The following is a 17,853-nucleotide window of genomic DNA, read 5'->3' as shown; positions in this document are numbered from 1 at the left end:
GTCCACACGTCTGAAACCACTCCTGCCTCTGTTCTTCAGCGACGGTCCCGTTAATGTCTCCATGTTGCTTGACGTAGCCTCAAAGCTTGGCAGGCTCAACCAGCACATGTTTACCTTCAATGAGACGGATCCAACAATGCCTGAACTGGAACGGTTAATAATGCAGTTCCTCTCCTTAGAGGGGAACCTCACAATACCTGTTTCCTACATCATGGGACACACTCTGCTTACCTATTCTGACTACTTCCACCCTGATGATGTTGACCGTCTCAGAGAAGCCATTAAGCCTTTTACCAACCAGACCTCCCCCGGCGTTGTAGAAGCCATCCTCAGTGCCGTGGAGACACTTAAGAAGATGATGGATGCTCCAAACGGTGACCCGACTGACATCATCCTTGGGTACATACGGCAGTTTCAAAAATTCGTGATGTCTCTCTATAGGCGAAAAATTGAATATCTGCAAAGTGGGAACCTCAGCTCAGCTGCAGTCACTGACCTTCATCTGCTTTCCATGGACTTTATGAGGCTCTTCACTCCTGAGGGCCTCCAGAACCTCACTCAGGCTGGACCGGATGCTGCCCTGGACACCGTTATCCAGAAGTTAGTGGCATTCCTACCACCCCAACTCCAACAGAACGCTACGAAATTTCTCCAAGATTTCAAAGCACTGCAGCATAACATGACCAAATGTGGCCAGAACTGTTCGGCTGGAATCTCAGAAATCTTCAAGTTCCTGGATCAGATTTTAGACACAATGCTCTCAGCAAATGGCAATGTCACCATCAAAATAGCTTTAACCAATTCTGTTCGGGAGGTACTTGAGCGTGAACAAATTGCATCCTTGGTCTTCTCACTCCTCCTCCCACCAAATGAAGCCGCCTATGTGGAAACATTCAAGCAGACCCTCCATTTCATCAGACTGGTCATGGCTACACCAAATGTCACGGTATCCGACATCCAGAACGCCCTGAGACAGTCAAACCTAACTGTTCAGGATCTGAAAGACATCTCTGCGCTCGGTGGGGCTTCCAACATAAATGACCTGATGGTAAATATGATGGAGATTGTCAACGTTCGCCAGTGTTTTGAACCTCAAAATGACACGATGAAGACATCTCAGTGTGTTCAGGGATTGATAAAGGGGGTCAGCGGTTTTCTTGCACAGCTGCCTGCTCTCCGCAATCACACCGCTACCCTGTCTCTCATCCCGTTAATGGTCAATGAAACCGTCAGTGACATCATTCAAGGCAACTTCAGCTCCAGTCCTAACAAAGTTCTCGCAAACGCCTTGAACAGCACGCTGGACAATATCAAGATGAGCCTCCAGCTGAACCACCTGGACACTCCAGAGATCATGAAAGAAATCGCAGTAGTGGAGCGTCTGATACAACTGATTTGCAACATGGACCCATATCAGAATCTCAACTCCACCTTGATGATGGACCCTATGTATGCCGAGAAAGTGTATCTAAAGCTTGTGGGATGGTACTTGAAAAGACTGGAAAATGTCACCAGCAACAGTTCAGTGTCACATTTCCTTCAGCCCTTCTTCCACATGGCACAAATCGAACTGACCTTACAGCTGGCACAAACAAACTTCTCTGCGTTTGTCACTGACAAGATTGAGTTCCTGTTGAAAACCCTCAAGTACCCAATAGATGGTGCAGGACTGAGCAAAATTGGCCAGACAACAATTGAGATTTTCCGGCGTTATTGGGACATAACAAAGCTAAACCTAGTGACTCAGAATGAGCTTCAAGGTTTTGAAGTGTTCAACACAACTGTTCTGAATGCCGTTGAGTACCAAATGAACGTCTATCTTGACTGCATACAGACGTGGATGAAACAGCCCAATGTCTCATTGGTCCTTAATAATACGCTCCAATGGGGAAACTCCTCCATGATGCCGTCTACCCTTTTGACAGACGTCCAGGGCTTGCTTAATACGATGGCTAATTGTCTCAGTGAAGACGAAGTGGCCTACCTCTCCAAAATTGGCAATATCACCCAGGCCCTGAGCAAAGCCCTGATGGTTGCAGAACAACCAGGCGGCCTTCAGAGTGAGGACTTCCAAGCTGCCATGTTGGGAGCGGTCAAAAAAGCTATGCAGCTCCTAACCAATGCCACGGCTCCCCTGCCGCAACCGGTGCAGCAGAATATCCTGGGAATTGTGCAAGACTCTCTGACTCTCATTGTCCATCAAAACATGAGTTTTGCCTCATCACGTAACATCTCCCTCCTCCTGCTGAAGCGAATGGAGACGGTCATCCAACAAATGGTGCCAGAAACGTTTGCGGACTACCTGCTTTCCGGAGTCATGGTTGTAACCACATACTTTGAGAGCATCTCTGAAGTCAGTGGGTCAGACAGCTGGAACCAAATGTGAGTAATGCTGCTATCTTTGCGAATACTCTATTAGACAACACTGGCACAGTATTTTGCACTTGACAAGGACTTTTAATTGGCACTCATTAATAATTTTGATGATTACAGAAACTCTTAAAGTATGTTTTTGTCACTTTAAATTACTTTACCAGACACTTTCTAAATTTTAATGCAGTATGACGTGGATGTTAAACAGAGCACAAGATGATTAAGTTGCTGAAATGGTGCTTTAGAGTGAATCTTAAATAAATGCATACATGCATTTAATGCAGTCCCTTTGTTAGCTTATGCTAATACCATCATAGAAACAAACAAGAAATTTAATTTAAACTTACAGTAGCTATAATCGCACTTGTCTTAACTTCTGCTATAGAGATTATCACCTACACCTGCAGTTCCCTGATCACCCACGGAGCATTTCAACATCTTTTAGCTCATAGTCTCAGGTTTTCCAACCCACATCTTTACAGGTTTTCTTTACTCCTATTGTTTTTATCGGTGTGATTTTGAGCTTTAGTTGTTGCTAATTTTAGTGTATTTTAATTCTAAAGAAAATAGACAATTCCCTACCCGTTGCATTTGCTTTGTTTTCTGTACGCTGTAACTGTTTCTGCATTAACAGGAGATTGTATATGATTGTTATTCACAGGCTGTTTCCACTGCTCCAAAGTGGCTAAAGACATCTGTTTATTGCAGGTTTTATTATCCATATGCATAGAAAATAAAACAGGCATTTTAAATAGGATTTATTCCAAAGAAGTCACGCTGTGGTCCTTGGCATTGTTACATCTCGATGCATAATTGAAACCAAACGGAGGAATGAAGTGCGGGCATTTGCATCCTCTGCAATCTTGATAAAACATGATGACCTTTTGATGAGACACGTTCAGATGTGAAATATTGATTTGCTTTGTTTCTTTTAGAATTTTGAATGAGATGAAGACAGTCCAGAGCCTCCTGCCGCCAAACTCCACAGCTCAGGCCTACGTCTCTGTCCTCATTAACATCACTCATCTCATCTTGGAGTCTGGCCAAGGCAAGTCAGCTTCTTGGTATCACTGTAGGTGGACAGCGTGTTGAATCCTGACAAGATCTGATGGAGTGGAGGGCGCATTATGCATGTCATTATTCAAGCTGTTGTAAGAACAAGCTGCTTTGTTCGCAGTTTCAATGGAGGATTATGTTTGTTATGTTGGAAATTAAAGCTGTGGTCTGCTCTGTGAACTGTGTTTCTTGTGATTTCAGGCAACATGAGTCTCTGGGCAAGTTTTGAGAATGCAACAGTAGAAAATTTGCCAAAAATGATTGGCCAGGTAAAGCTTAAGAACTATTAGATGCACATATTGCATTCAGTGTAAAGTTAAAACTGTTTCTAGGATTTCTTTTGGCCATGTGTTTACAAATGGTGTTGTTAAGACTTTGCAACCAACCAATCCCATAAAATGAAAAATGAAAACCTTTTTTTTTTTTTTATTGTCAGATGTGGAACCTCTTCAGCAAGGTTTGGCAGCTTGTCATGGGAGGCACACCTGCAACCGCTCCATCTCTGAAGGGTTTTACTCAACTTGTTCCAGTAATACAGCAGGTGATGACTGGAAAGGCAGACCAAGACACGTGGGACAAGTAAGTCTAATTACCAGGGGTAATGGAAACAAATCAAACAAGTAATTGCTTGGTGCTCTCAGATAACATCCGTGTATAACTGTGTGAGATCATACTATTTTTGAAATTTATTCCACAAGACTCCTGTTTACTTTTGTGATCGCCCCAAACCAAATGTTTGTCCCAGATTCGAACAGATGCTGAAAGCTCTATTGTCAGCCCTCGAAGGAGCACAACCGTTGGACCCATCTGTTACCCCAGTGCTGGAAAAAGTCATAGAAAGCTTGGTGAAGAACATGCGTGCAGAGAACGGTGAGAAAAAGGGTTGCTGTGCATTTGTGTATTCAGGATGAGACTGTTCAATGAAGCACAAAAAGATCAGACTCGTGACAAATGCAACACATATCTGACATGCACTGCACATGTCAATAAAGTACCAGTTGGTCTTTGGGAGCTCACCTGAAAACACTCCAAAGTGTCTCCTGAAAACAAACAACAACTTATATAAGTCTTTTTTTGGTGTGTGAATCCATTCATGTTGGTCAAACCCTTTGTCTTTTTTCTTTTCAGTGATGATTCTAAGCCTTCAGACGCCCGTGGTGACTCTGATGACAGAAATGGCACAGTCCATGAACACCAGTCATTTCAACCTGTCTGAGGCCTCGGAAAGAATGCAGGTCGCCATCGAACGCACAGTACAAGCAGCCCAGCAGGTTAGACGCTGTTCTCTCAAGAAGAAACACTCGTAGGCCTCTATTCATTGCTCGTAGATTTCAGTAGACATGTTTGCATGTGTGTTGCAAGGATGTGGAGGTGGAGAAGAGAGCCAGCGTATCATCGCATGAATCTTCATGCATAATTGCGATTAACAATACCCGTCTCTCTCATCCCGCCGTCACACCCAATTTATCAGCTGTATCGAAAACACTCGGCAGATGTAAGAGCACAGCGAGGCGTGTTGTTCTTTGCACTTTAATCTGTCTGTCGCAGCTACCTGCACAGGAATTTGTACATTTATTTACCTTCAAATAGACTTTCAGACAGACAACACGCTCATAGCAGGACACAGATAACATGCGGGTCTGGCTTGGCCGGCGAATGAATGACGTTATCAGGACGTAGCCGTTGACTGGATGCAGGCTGGGATTTGTTTCTTGAATTATTTATGCCACATATCAAAACATACCTCAGTATGCGGCAAAAAAGTAAGTATCGCTTTTATTGACACTGACAGAAAGCCGTCTTATTTAAAGAATTGAGATTTTTTTTTTTTAAAGCAGAAAAAAAACCCCAATCTGACAAGGAAAAACAACTTAAGTGCTTGTCTGATTTTCTCTCATATTCTTCCTCAAACCTGAGCGTGAGTCACACACTGGCAGGCACATATTATCTGCCCATATTCACTTATCACAGATATTAGTATAGACGCGTATGGTGACATGCCAGAAATGAAAGTTTTTTCAGAGGTCACAAATGGTTTGTGTGCTGCAACTGGGGGACATTTTCAACACACCTACGAATTTTAAATGCAGGTTTTACTCCTGCGTCGGTTCACATTTCACGTAATGTTTTGCCATTTCTGAGTTATGTGACAGGTCTGATATCACTCTCTGTGTAGAGTTAATATGGAGCCCGAGCAGGTGCTTAGCTTAGCTTAGCATGTGAACTAGAAGCAAGAGGAAAGAGCTGCCCTGTGTCTACCCAAAGGCTATTCAAGCCACCTACCAGCATCTCAAAGGCTCACACATGAACATGTTGCATGTTGTGAACCACCACAGATTGCTAAGCTCACCCGCAGCTCTCTTATTTACCATACAGACATTCTTTCATTTGTTTGTGTGTTTGCCAAAATGCTAAAATAATACTTTAAATGTACGTATTTGTTCAGTTCACTTCACTTTAAAACTTACAGTTGTCATATTTATTACTTTATTTACTTAACCCAGCCTGAGAACATACTTTTCTCAACATATCTTCAGTCCTAAAAACCCATGTAATCGTACACTGCAGAGTTTAGACTATACTGTCAAGGGTTTAGTGTTTGTCTTGTAGCTTGAGAACCTTAATAAAGCCTTTCAGAGTCGCCTGACGTGGCGACACTCTATAGCCGATGGGCTGCTTGTGTATATGTATACAGTAAGTGTGGGTGTGTACCAGTTTGTAGGACGTGATGATACCTGTGTGAGTCTTCTGCCCTTTTCTTTGCTTCTATGTAAAGCGACAGAAGAGAGCGATTAAGATATTTCCCTTGCGACTCTGCCTTTTGTCTCCTGGACACTTTGTTCTATTTTAATCACTGTCTTGCATGCTGAACAGGTTTTTCTTTTCAATGCACATGAAACACAAGACATTTGTCTTTCTTCCCCCCCCTCCCTCAAGGCTAATGGCACACTGAAGTGCCGTGAAGTTCTCCGAGCATGGGAGCCGATGAGAGAGGCGGCGGGGTTAAGCAATGTGACCATGGCTATGTGGTGCAACATCAGTCTGCAGCCTGTTTTGGAGTCCTATGCTGCAGCCCAGGCGGTCTACTCCCAGCTGAACACAACTGTGAGTAGGCACATGGCAAGTCAAATAGGAAATTTAAAAAAGCAAAGTTAATTGATAGTGTATTTGTTTGCCATGTCAGAATAAAGAGTAAAATGTGTGCTAAAAGCCTAACTCAAGCAACAATTAACAGTTTCACCACGCGGTGGCAGTGTTGACACACACAGGGAACGCTGCAAAACACTAACAGTCCATGTCTCGCTGTATGTTGTCTGCACAGCACATGGGTGTGGGACCAATCAGTGTGAGCGCCGCGGCTGCCAGGATCGTCAAGAGTGTACAGTCTCTCTACGACGTCAGCATTTACCGCACAGTTGTGGCAGAGAAGTTGGTCATGACTTTCTTCAAGCAGCTCTCCATGCTGACAGACTTGCCTCTGAGCCCCGGGGCACAGCATTACTTGTTCAAGCAGCTCCAGGACATGCAGGCGCAAAACAGGTCAGCTACAATCAGGCTTTGTCGCTGCTAACACAATGTGCTCTATGCTGTGGTTTTGATTCACTTGAAAGGAAAACACAGGGAATTGCATTTGGGGTGAATCCGGCATTCCTGTTGATGAGACATCACATGAAAATAACGCTCTACACTTTCAAAATTTACATGATTTTTTTTTATGGTAGCATTGAATAAGAATAAAGAGAAATTGTTTCAAAAACCTTTGTGACAACAAACACGCATTATAGCACCTATAAAGGCCTCACCAGATCAGATGGGTCAGAAGAATGTGAGGAGTCATTTAAAAAAAAAGTCATGCAGCCACAAAAAGCAACTCACTGAACACGACAGTCTGAAGATTTTTAAAAGCATCGAGTGTGCATCGAGTGCGGAAACGTTCTGAACATTTCCATTAATTCTGCCGTAAGTCAACTGCTTCTCCACACAGACCCGCCGACAGCATCCATGAACTCACCTTGAACTTACCACTCAATTTGTTGTTGCAGCATTATCCACAATGCACCAGTCAAACCAATTTGAATCACACCTAATTACACAAGGAATTGGAGTGATCACATTTGCATTCAGCTTGATTAATTTAATGCAGGTTTGCCTGAAAACAGGCAGGCCTGCACAGACAGCAGCTTAACTATGATTCAGCTAGCCGAGACATCCTCTTAAAATTGATTTCCCTTTATATGCCAGCTGCAATAATGAGACCGGCATGGTGATAAGATCACATTCTGCATATCGCAGGAAATCAATCAGGTCTTAGTACATGAGTTATAGATCACTGATCACAGCGGAAAAGACTCCACAGCCTATTACCGAGGATAAAACGGGAAAACCGTGTGAATAAGTGTAAATTGTGACGAGAAGTGAATATCCCTTCTTTCCAAATCTCAGAAATTAATGGAATGGAATCATTTTATTAAGGAAATGGATAAAAACATGGGTTGCACTGCATTAAAGATGTTGGAGAAAATTAGTCTTTGGTCCGCTTAGAAGTGCTCTAGGCCTTAAAATCCTCTCACAGTTTTTAGTTCATGTTGATATTTTTGCATAATTCAGTAGAATGAAGTTCATCTAAAATTCAGCGAATTTCTTCTCTCTACAGTTTGTCTTCCATCAAAATGCTCTCAGACGAGTTGCTTCGTGTGGCCCCCTACCTACAGCCGTACACCGAAGCTATAATGAAAGCACTGAGCCACGTCCTGGAAAATCCCCAGCGCTTTCAGAACAGCAGCTCATCGGAGAAGCTCTTCGAAGAAGCGGCAATGATTTTCCTGACCTCTGCAAACATCACCTCATCTGACATCCCCGCCATGATGTGGGGAAATTTCACCGGACTTAACGAGACATCTCTTATCGACACGATGAAGGATGCCGTCAAAATGATGATCGACATGAAGGTGTTGGGGGACGTGCCTATGGTTTACCAGGCCTTGGAGCAATTTCTGGCATTCAATGACACAAGCTTGATCGTGCAGAAGGTGGCTGAGATGTCGGAGTGGTTGGCCTCCACCCAAGCGTCTGGACTGGATCTGCTGAGTCAGGCTCTGCCCAGAATACACGACATCCTCAAGCCTCTCTTGTCCGTCCTGGCCGAGATGAGTATGGACATGGAAGCAAATGTGGAACTGTTTGAAAACCTGGCTGAGAACGTAATTGCAATGCTTCAGCAGTGGGTACGCACTGGTAGTCCTCTGCCCCCCATGAACAACCGTCCCAGGATTGGGTCAGATATGATGGGCAACAACCGCAGAGTCAGACAAAGACGCGAAGCCCCTGTGATGATGATGATGAGGGACCCAATGGATGACTTCATAGAGCTGTTCAACATCGACTACCCAGCCATGTTCAGAGCCCTCGCTGTCACTCCTACCACACAAGAGGTTATGGAGACAGTCCACGTGTTCTTTGCCAACCCCGATCTGGGTGTTGTGCTGAAGGGAGCTACTCATGGCATGCCGTGGGGCTTTAACGCCTCTCGGGAAGAGACTGTTGACACTGCCCTGGGGTTGCTCTCCTCCCTCACTGTCCCTGGCATGCTTCTAATGTAAGTTTGCTTAATATCTAAACTTGCCATAACATGTGCAAACTGCTCTCAATCTTGTTTTATAGTTCACCATTATGTCGGCCTCTGTTTCATAAACAGCCCTTGTTTATTTTTCCTCAGGCCACCAACAGATGTCGCAGCCAATGTTGCTGATATGATCCCTGAAGGCTTCCCGTTCTCCACTGAGATTAAAGATCTCATCAGAGCGCTGGCCAATGAATCTCAAGGTAACTTAGCGGTTCAGATACACCATCTCTCTGACTCAGTCCGGACAGTTATAGGCTTCTTGCTCCAAGAGCAGCTTTATAAAGAGAAATGTGCACTCATTAGTTAAATGGAAAATGCCCAAATGAATGTTAACTTTACCTACTGACTCCACAGTGAATTCCCTCCCACTCATGCTTCGTCTAATTGTTGCTGCATTAAAGGGCTCGCACTGATGCTACAGCTTGTGTTTACATACCTGCTGTGACAGAATGCAGCCATAAACACAGTCCGCCATTAAACGGTCACACAGCTTGGGAGGATGCCACCCTTTTCTCTAACTTTTTTTTTTGGATAGCTACTGCGAGAGAGTACAGCAGGGACACCATAAAGCATTTTGCTAATGCTGTTATTACTGTATACATGATTACAGTGCTGCAAAATTCATTCTGGAGATATGAGGAATAAGACTTCGCACCAGCTTAGCTTCAGCTCCCAAAGAGCCCAAGGCCATATGGCCCTTCTCCAGCAGAAAGCCACTCAGCACCTTTTTAAATCTCATTAGCAAAGTAGAATTCAATCACTTATCCTGTCCGCCCTCGCTAAACGTCTCCCCTCGCACTCACACAAGTGGACATCTATGACCTCCTTTTAATTTGCGTCTGTGCTTGTGTGATAATGTTTTTAGTGCATAGAATCACTTGGTAAGCAGCAGCAGCAGCAGCAGCTTCACTTCTCTGCAACCACACTCTTATGCTTCATACACACACACATACACAACGCACTGTTGTAATTGCAAAGGCCTCTAGGTGTTGAGCAGCCTGAGATTAAACATCGCCATTGTCTAATTTTGGACTAATTAAATATTCTGTCATCACTTCTCGCTGCCTGAGGTGGTGCCTTTCTTAGGGCTTGTCAGATGTGTTTTAATGCACGACAGCATCTCGTACTGCCGGCCCTTCTGGCCCCATCAGTCCCGTACAGGGCTTCACTTTAAGCACATCATTTGCTGCTCGCTGCCTGACGACGATGCCCCGTAATGGCGCGAGTCGTAATGAAGCCCAGTGGGATGTCATGTTATTCTGTCACCTTACAGACCTTACTCTAAGATTCCAGACTCCAATAGCGTCTCTCTCTCTCTTACTCTCATTTTTTTTTTTTTTTTTCCCTCTCTGCTTCTCCCTCTTTCTCTCTCCTGCCCTTCACAGACAGCCGGATACTGATGCAGCAGACCTTCCAAACAGCTGCCGAGCTCCTCAAGATCAACCTGACAGACCCGCAATTCACAGAGCAACTGGGCCACCTGAAATCCCAGGTCTCTGCAGTGGCCGTGCCACTTTCACACATTTATCCTTGGTCCAAGTAGGAAAAATGGCAAATTGAAATGGAAAACTACCAAAGCTGTTTGCAATCACAAAAAGAAAAAACAAAAACAAAACATTTAGGAGATTTTTTTTGTGGAACATTAAAGATAATTCTGAGAAAAGATGTCATTATTATGTGCAGATTTTAATGCGGTAAACAATGATGAGGACAGCAGTGATGAGCTTATGATGCCTCCACACAGGCAACAGATGTGGCGAGAGGCATCATTTCTTTTATTTTTTTTTTAATGAATACAATATCTCTTAGATGCTTTAGGAGAATTTCTTTAAGTTTAACATTCAATCAAGGGTGAACTGATCCGATATTGGTGGTCAAAGATCACTGTAACCTCACAAAGCATGACATAACTCAAGAAATGACACATGATTTATGCAAAAAAAACATCCCATATATATCTAATAGAATAAAAATGTCTGATATCCAGAAGATCAGACATTAACTTCACTAGTTTAATGACGTAACTCAGAAACAGAAGGAGACATTATGATTGTATTTCTCCACATATTAAATTCCTTCAGAGTCTCCACTACATATATTATACGAGTCCGACCAGACATGGATGCAAACTTCGCTGGTTGCTTGAGGCTCACAACCGCAAATCAGTAATTCTTATTTTATATTTGTTTGCATCTTGAAAATCATAGTACACCGAATTAGCTTTGTTTTTGCTTTGTACCGAGAACTATCAGTGAAATATTGTTATACTGGTGAAATCTTAGAATTGACAGATTCTCAGGCAACTTCCAAAGCATTTATATTCCTGCCTCATGCATACAGTAATAATCCTGAGGCACAGTCCCATTCATGATACTGGCTTTCTCATAATTCAGAATTTGCCTGAGAATCATAATCTTACTATCTCATGAGAAGCTAACTTATTTTTTTCTCTTGAGAATGCAATATGCTTGCATAGAAAATCTCATCTATATGTGTTTTAATAGGCAGATTTTTAATTAGGAGTACAGTATAACACGTATGTTATCGTTTCCTAGTCCCACTCATATGTGTATACACATCTATGGCTTCATAATTAAGTAAAATCCAATATTTTCTTTGCTTAATGCTTCATTTAAATAAAATCTTTATTTCAAGATGTGCGTAAGAAATCGTCGTTATGACGCTGAGTTGTTTCAAAGGGGTTTTTGTCGGTCGACAGTGATGCTGATGTGTTTTTTTTTTTAATTAAATGCCAAAAGCTATTGTTTGTTAGCCGTGTCAAACGGGCTACAAAAAGCCCAGTCAAACTTTTTTAGTTGGATCTTTGAAGTACAGTGAGGCAGATTGTTTTGTTTTTTTTGTCCACCATCAAGTAAAATATCCTCATGCCACATAAGGACACAATTTTTGGCTCCCACGTGTATTTGATCCTAAAACTAGACCCAAAAAAGATATTGTGCTTGTAGGACTGATTTGATCATCGGTGAGGGCTGCAGTGCCCTCTGCAGTTCCACTCTCTAGCGTTCTGTCTCTCTACACTGTCACTGTCAATAAAGGCCCCGAGCAAATATTTAAATGACTGCTTCATTGTAGGTGTGTGTCTTGGAGAATAAGGACTCTGCGCGCCTGATAATGGAGACCCTCTCGATCGGGCCTGGCCTGCTCTGCCAAACGCTCTTTCCCCTCCTGGAAGTCTTGGTCGAGAGTCTACAAATGAACACGAGCGCCATGTCGGACGCCGTCTTCCAGACCGTCGTCGGAGACCCCATGAGCTACAACTTCCATGCAAACTGGTACAGAATGGTTCATTGTTCATTCATCCTTCATAAAGGTTTTTCTCACAGCAGAGAGCAGCGCTTTGCTCAAAGACAGTTACCTCTCGTATCCATTTAGAGTCATTTTAAGCCCCTGCAGTTTACAAACCTCACCTTGCAGGATTTAATGGTATTGAAGCCTCAGAAAATGACCTCCTCCTGTTTGTTTGTTTTGGTTTTACTGAATTTTCACCTGGGTCCATTTAGCTGCTAAATAATTTTCATGTTTCTTGATTAACGTGGATTTGTCTGTGTTGTGTTCACAGGAGCTCTGTGATGAGCAAAGGTCTGGGCTTTAACACCAGCAGCCTGAGGTCTCTCAACATTAACGCCACCTCCCCAGGTGAGACGTTTTTCGATATCGCAGCAGTTTCTGTTTTTAATGCTGTGATGTTGTGCGTTCCTGCACTAATGCTGCAGTTTTTTTTTGTTATTGCTCCCATCATTTATGCCATTATCTTGGCACAGATTGTATTTGTTCTCCTAATGTTGTTTTGTTTGATTGTTTGGAAAGAGACGTATAAAAGAGGGAGAGTTTAAATCTGGCATTGTTTATATTGCAGTGATTATCCATTTTGAAATACTAAACATACTGCACGTCAATATACATTATATATATATTGGTCCTTATATATGATTTGTTGCGCTCTGTAAGTAAAGCTGCCCAAATTAAACTCTTTTGTCCTTTTTGAACTGACAACAACAGAACAAACTCTACAAATAGAAAACAGCAGATCAGAAGCCTTTTCATGACAACAGACTGCTCATTTTAGCTCATCTCTTGCTCATTTTTGTCTGGTGACTCCGCTTTGCTTGTTGCTGTGAATGCAACACAACTAAATGATTTTCGGGCCCAATTTATCCATTGTGATTTGGTCCATGTTTGCTGCTGCAGTAAACACTGAACCTACTGTCTGTTTGGTTGTGACCGGCTGGTAAATGGTTGAGGTCACTCGACACTGCACATTTTAGCTTCTAAATGTGGCCAAAACAGGCACGCTCGTATAAAAACGAGCATTTGGAATTGCCAGTATAAAGCTGCATGTGAACATATTTGTGGATAGTAATAGATGCACTTGGTATATGGCGCCATGTTAAGACTTCACTGATTCGCTAAATATTTAAAAATCTGATCGAAAAAAAACAGAAAAATTCAAAGATTTCTCATCTGTTTGTAGAGCTTCTGCTGTTTTGAATGAAAATAGATGTACGGGTTCTACATTTGAAAAAAGTAATAATAAAAATACTTGACTAGCACTTGCGTCCTGTTGTCTCCCAGGAGCCATGACAGTCGGCGAGATGCTGAAGAACAAAACAGCCTTTGTATTGGACGTCGAACGACACATGAATTTTGATCCGGCAGCTCTTCACCTCCTGATGAACACCACTCTACCGAACAATAATGTCGAGGTGAGTCAAGGACAGCATGCATCGGCTGCCTTTTCTCCGTCTGTAGCCGTTCAGACAAGTGATCCTGTATGTCTTTATATACATACCAATGTGTTGTGTGCGCTGGCGTTGTGGTGGTTGCAGTGTACGTTTCCTGAGACTGGTGCCACACGGTGCAGCTTAAATGCAACTTCCAGTTTGCTGTATTCAACACATTATCAGCGAAGCTAAAGAAAATCCTGCTGTCGCCTTTACAGTACAGTGAACTGAATTGCAAAGCTAATCAACATCACTCAGTGGCTGGCCACTGTACTCGGAGCCTTTCTCCAGGGCAAGCCATTCAGCAGAGCAGATTGAAAGGCTGCCCTCTTGTAGATTAGGCAGGAAGAAGTACAGAGAGAGAGAGAAAAACTGGAGGTAAAACACGACATCATACAGCAGAGTAAACTAAAAACCCCGAGAGCAACGAGTGGCCACATGCATCCTGCGAATTGGAACCCATTTCCATGATTGCCAACAGTTTCAGCCTGATTGACCCTTTTCCTTCACTGATTCACCGAGTCCTCATCATCCGTGGTTGATTCTTATTACCTGTCTAAAAACATGGTACATGTTGTTTACCCACCATTTCCCAAAATGCCCCTTTCATACAGGGGCTTGGAATCGTATTTACCCTATAAATCCTCAGATGAACCGTTTGAAAGCAGGAGTTTGGTATTAGTTTTTGTATATTTTAGTATATGAATGGGATCTTGGATATGTTGTCCACTGCTCCTGTTGACAACATTGCCTCTCTTAATGCTTTCTGCAACAGATCCTCTCCTGGTTGGTGAACGTGAGTCACTGCAACACCTCAGCGTCCGCTGAAAAGAATCAGCCAGATGAGGTCATCTTGAAGACCTTCTGCTCCATGTCTGTGACGCAGTGGTACGAATTCTCGCTGCTGACGGCGAGGCACGTAAAACTGGAGAAGCTCGTCTACAGAGTGAGTCTTTTGTCGAAGTACTTTTGCCCCTCGTTCTGTGCAAGCGCCACATAATGCGCGAGTCCTGTGAGTGCACAGTATTCTGTAATGAGACCGCGAATCATTTGTGTTCGCTCACAAAACACGTTCCTTTTACAGCGTGTTTGTTTCGGGAACATGTGAGTCAGAAAGAAAAGCCTTTGTTCAACAGACAAAGCTCTTTTTTTTTCCTGACACATTCTGAATTATTTCTTTTATAACTGATGTGTTTCTGTTTGATCCACCAAAAAAAAAAACCCTGTCCATCCCAAATAGCTCCAACACACAATCGATGTTTGAGACTTATTGACAGCACTTTTAGTTTAACTACACAGAATGACTGATCCGACTAAAAACCATACAAGCTAAGTCTTTAATAGCCTTCAACCATGAAAGGTAATTTTAGTTTTGTTCAACTTTTTATTTCATCGGATTTTGATAAATCAAAATTCCATTTAATAACGACAAATTAACCTGAAACAGCAGATCTGGATTGCGTAACCTACAGTGTGTCATATTGCAGATGTCACTTTTCTTCTTTCCTCTGTGGATCTCTGATGCTTATGTCGGAAAGTCTTAAAAGAAAACATAAAATGCAGCTACTGTTTCTCATCTTTCTTTACCGATTGGTTGATTTTAGCAGTTTTTAAAGCTGTTTTTAGAGGATCAAATGACTGCGTCTATGTAAAATGTGTCTCCCGTAATGATAAACCTACAAAGCATTGTCACCAGTTCCTCGCAGCTCCTCGGAGCTTTTTAGCTTGTTTCAACTCATTATTTTATTTAAAGCAAAGAGCAGATGGGGAAAAAAAACGTAGCCCGTCAAAGGTTGTCTTTAATGTTTATTCCTGGCATGTAGAGGGGATTAATTGTTTAATTTTTTTTGCCTCGTGCACATATTTACTGTCACAATAGTGGAGTTTGTTATTTGATAAATCTCTGTTAAAGTGTCCTCGTTGCTCATTTCGAGGAATACTCCTATTATTTAATTTTCACTTTCAAGACCTTTCAAGCAAAACGCAACAGAGGAAATACAGTGTTGGGAAACATGAGGAATGTCAAGTGTGTTTGTTGAATATAAAGACAAGAGAAGACAGAGAAGAAGTGTCACAGTGAGAAAAATCAAGCCGTCGAATGAATCGCGTCTGACTGTCACTGCCTTTCTTTCAGTTCGTGCTGTCTGAAGACATGCAGAGCGTGGTGGGAGTCATGGCTAAGATGGTTCAATCTCTAACAGACATGATGGACAGGATTCTTCCCGCTTTCAATCAACTGCAGAGCTACCTGCTCTCCATCGAGGACCTCAACTTTGCCGCCAGCAATGAATTTAAACAGGTGTGTTCCCTTTGTTTAACCTACCATTTATTTAGATGGGCGTCTTTGTTGGTGGGGCTTTGACCGAGTCGGAAGCAGTGCTCTGAAATGTTCCTGCCACCCATGACTGCTGCAATCAATACTGGTTCAGTCATTATTGTTTAATTAAGGCTTTTGGACCTGGGCTACATTGAAAAGTTTTTCTCTTTCCCCCTCCCAAGATGACAAGAGGACAGAGGAGCACCATCTCTACCCAGGCCACGTTCGTGACCCTCTCCCGAGCGCTGTGCAACAACGGCATCATGGCTCTGTTTGGGATCTCCAAACTCCCGGCCGTGTCCGAGCCAAGCCCCTCCTTCACCGACAACAAGCAGAGGGAGGAGATGATCGACAGGTTCAAGATTCCACGAAATGCCAGTAAGTCGGACAAATCCGGAGCAAACCGAAGCCTCTTAGCAGTGCGGTTATTTGGTGTTGATATTCAGTGTTTTACTTGTGCTTAATATGCTGTCAGAAGCATTTACAGTATTTTTTAATAAATTAATAAGAGTAGCTACACTATAGACAGAGTCAAAAACAAATATTATGTTGTGTATGCACGTCAAGAAGATGTTCTTTACCAAGTTTTAGCAGCTGTTTGCCTGCTTTGTTGAAGCATGAAGGGGCGGCAGTAACGGACCCACATTGCTTTTCAACAAGTCTGACATGTGGGGACACTTCTCTGCCCACAAGAAGTGAAAATTCAAAGCTCAAAAGTGAAACAGCAGCTTAAGCGAGTAGCTAGAAATCCATTCACAACGATGACGACATCAGTGAAAGTGTTATTTTGCCAGCGTTACATTTCGTTCTGTTTGTCTTGTGATGAACAATTAAATTAATTAGGAATGAATGGGCTCTAGGATAGAGGCAGTGTAGGGGAAATACCTGTAGCTGCAAAGCATTAAGTTACTCACCTATGCATTGAAGGTTTTGTTTGGTCCGGATTTGTTAATGATTAGAACAATATCACGTCATAGAGCTTTATAGGTTAAGCTCATAAATTATCTTCACTCCACCTGTGTGAATACTTTACGTTTCATATTTTCTTGTGCAGCTCCCTTCTGTCAGAACATGTACCTGGACATGGTCAATACCACCGGAGGAGCCATCGCGTGGGCCTTCATCAAACCAATGCTCATGGGAGAGATCCTGTACACGCCTGACACTCCCACCACCAGGGACATCATGGAAAAGGTATAGACTAGTAGCTACCTGCTCCTCTACACTTTACTCGATGCACTGACATTTAATGAATAGTTATCACACTATCAATAAGCCTCTACAGTGCTGACTGACAGGATTGTGCAAGCTTGCTGGCTAAGCTGGTTGAATTATTTACCTACAGTCTGATAACGATTGACCTCGTGTGTGGGCATCTCTGTTTTTTTTTCCCCCCGACTCACTGCCCCTTGTTTTCCAGGTCACCTGGAGGTCGGCAACTTTCCGACTCCTGTAAACTTTCCGCTCTAATCCTTCGAAATCCCCTCATTTGACTTTGTCACTTTCCTCGCAGGAGTTATTCTCGCTGCTATTTCTGGATTTTTTTTTTCTTGGTTGTAGTTGTTTCTTTAGTCCTCCTGCACCTCCACCACCATGTAGTAAACAAGAAAATCAAAGTTAGCCGGGGTATACACATATTTGTATGCGCAACCGTCTTCGGCTGTGGTTCTATTTTGAGCAAGTTTGACTTTGTTTTCAGCATACTGCAGCTCTCTCTCTCTCTCTCTCTCTCTCTCTCTCTC

The 17,853-nt window shown here is 42.9% G+C and overlaps 1 protein-coding gene across 1 annotated transcript in view; it reads left to right on the top strand.

The window, feature by feature from the left end:
- Positions 1–211: 211 nt before the first annotated feature.
- The window catches only part of abca12 (ATP-binding cassette, sub-family A (ABC1), member 12), a 50,146-nt gene continuing 32,504 nt past the window's right edge, over positions 212–17,853 (top strand). The window contains exons 1-19 of the mRNA XM_008298147.1: positions 212–399; positions 442–2,382; positions 3,309–3,421; positions 3,631–3,698; positions 3,866–4,008; positions 4,175–4,299; positions 4,558–4,700; positions 6,367–6,534; positions 6,752–6,969; positions 8,084–9,025; positions 9,146–9,252; positions 10,438–10,544; positions 12,146–12,345; positions 12,633–12,709; positions 13,646–13,776; positions 14,570–14,740; positions 15,929–16,093; positions 16,294–16,489; positions 17,166–17,305. Coding sequence (XP_008296369.1) covers positions 212–399; positions 442–2,382; positions 3,309–3,421; positions 3,631–3,698; positions 3,866–4,008; positions 4,175–4,299; positions 4,558–4,700; positions 6,367–6,534; positions 6,752–6,969; positions 8,084–9,025; positions 9,146–9,252; positions 10,438–10,544; positions 12,146–12,345; positions 12,633–12,709; positions 13,646–13,776; positions 14,570–14,740; positions 15,929–16,093; positions 16,294–16,489; positions 17,166–17,305 — 5,343 coding nt within the window. The remainder of the gene's footprint in view (positions 400–441; positions 2,383–3,308; positions 3,422–3,630; positions 3,699–3,865; positions 4,009–4,174; positions 4,300–4,557; positions 4,701–6,366; positions 6,535–6,751; positions 6,970–8,083; positions 9,026–9,145; positions 9,253–10,437; positions 10,545–12,145; positions 12,346–12,632; positions 12,710–13,645; positions 13,777–14,569; positions 14,741–15,928; positions 16,094–16,293; positions 16,490–17,165; positions 17,306–17,853) is intronic.

Source organism: Stegastes partitus, unplaced genomic scaffold, assembly GCF_000690725.1.
Source record: "Stegastes partitus isolate 25-593 unplaced genomic scaffold, Stegastes_partitus-1.0.2 Scaffold1287, whole genome shotgun sequence".
NCBI lineage: Eukaryota > Metazoa > Chordata > Actinopteri > Pomacentridae > Stegastes > Stegastes partitus.
Note: the sequence above shows the minus strand (reverse complement) of the source record. Positions and strands in the feature narration are given on the sequence as shown.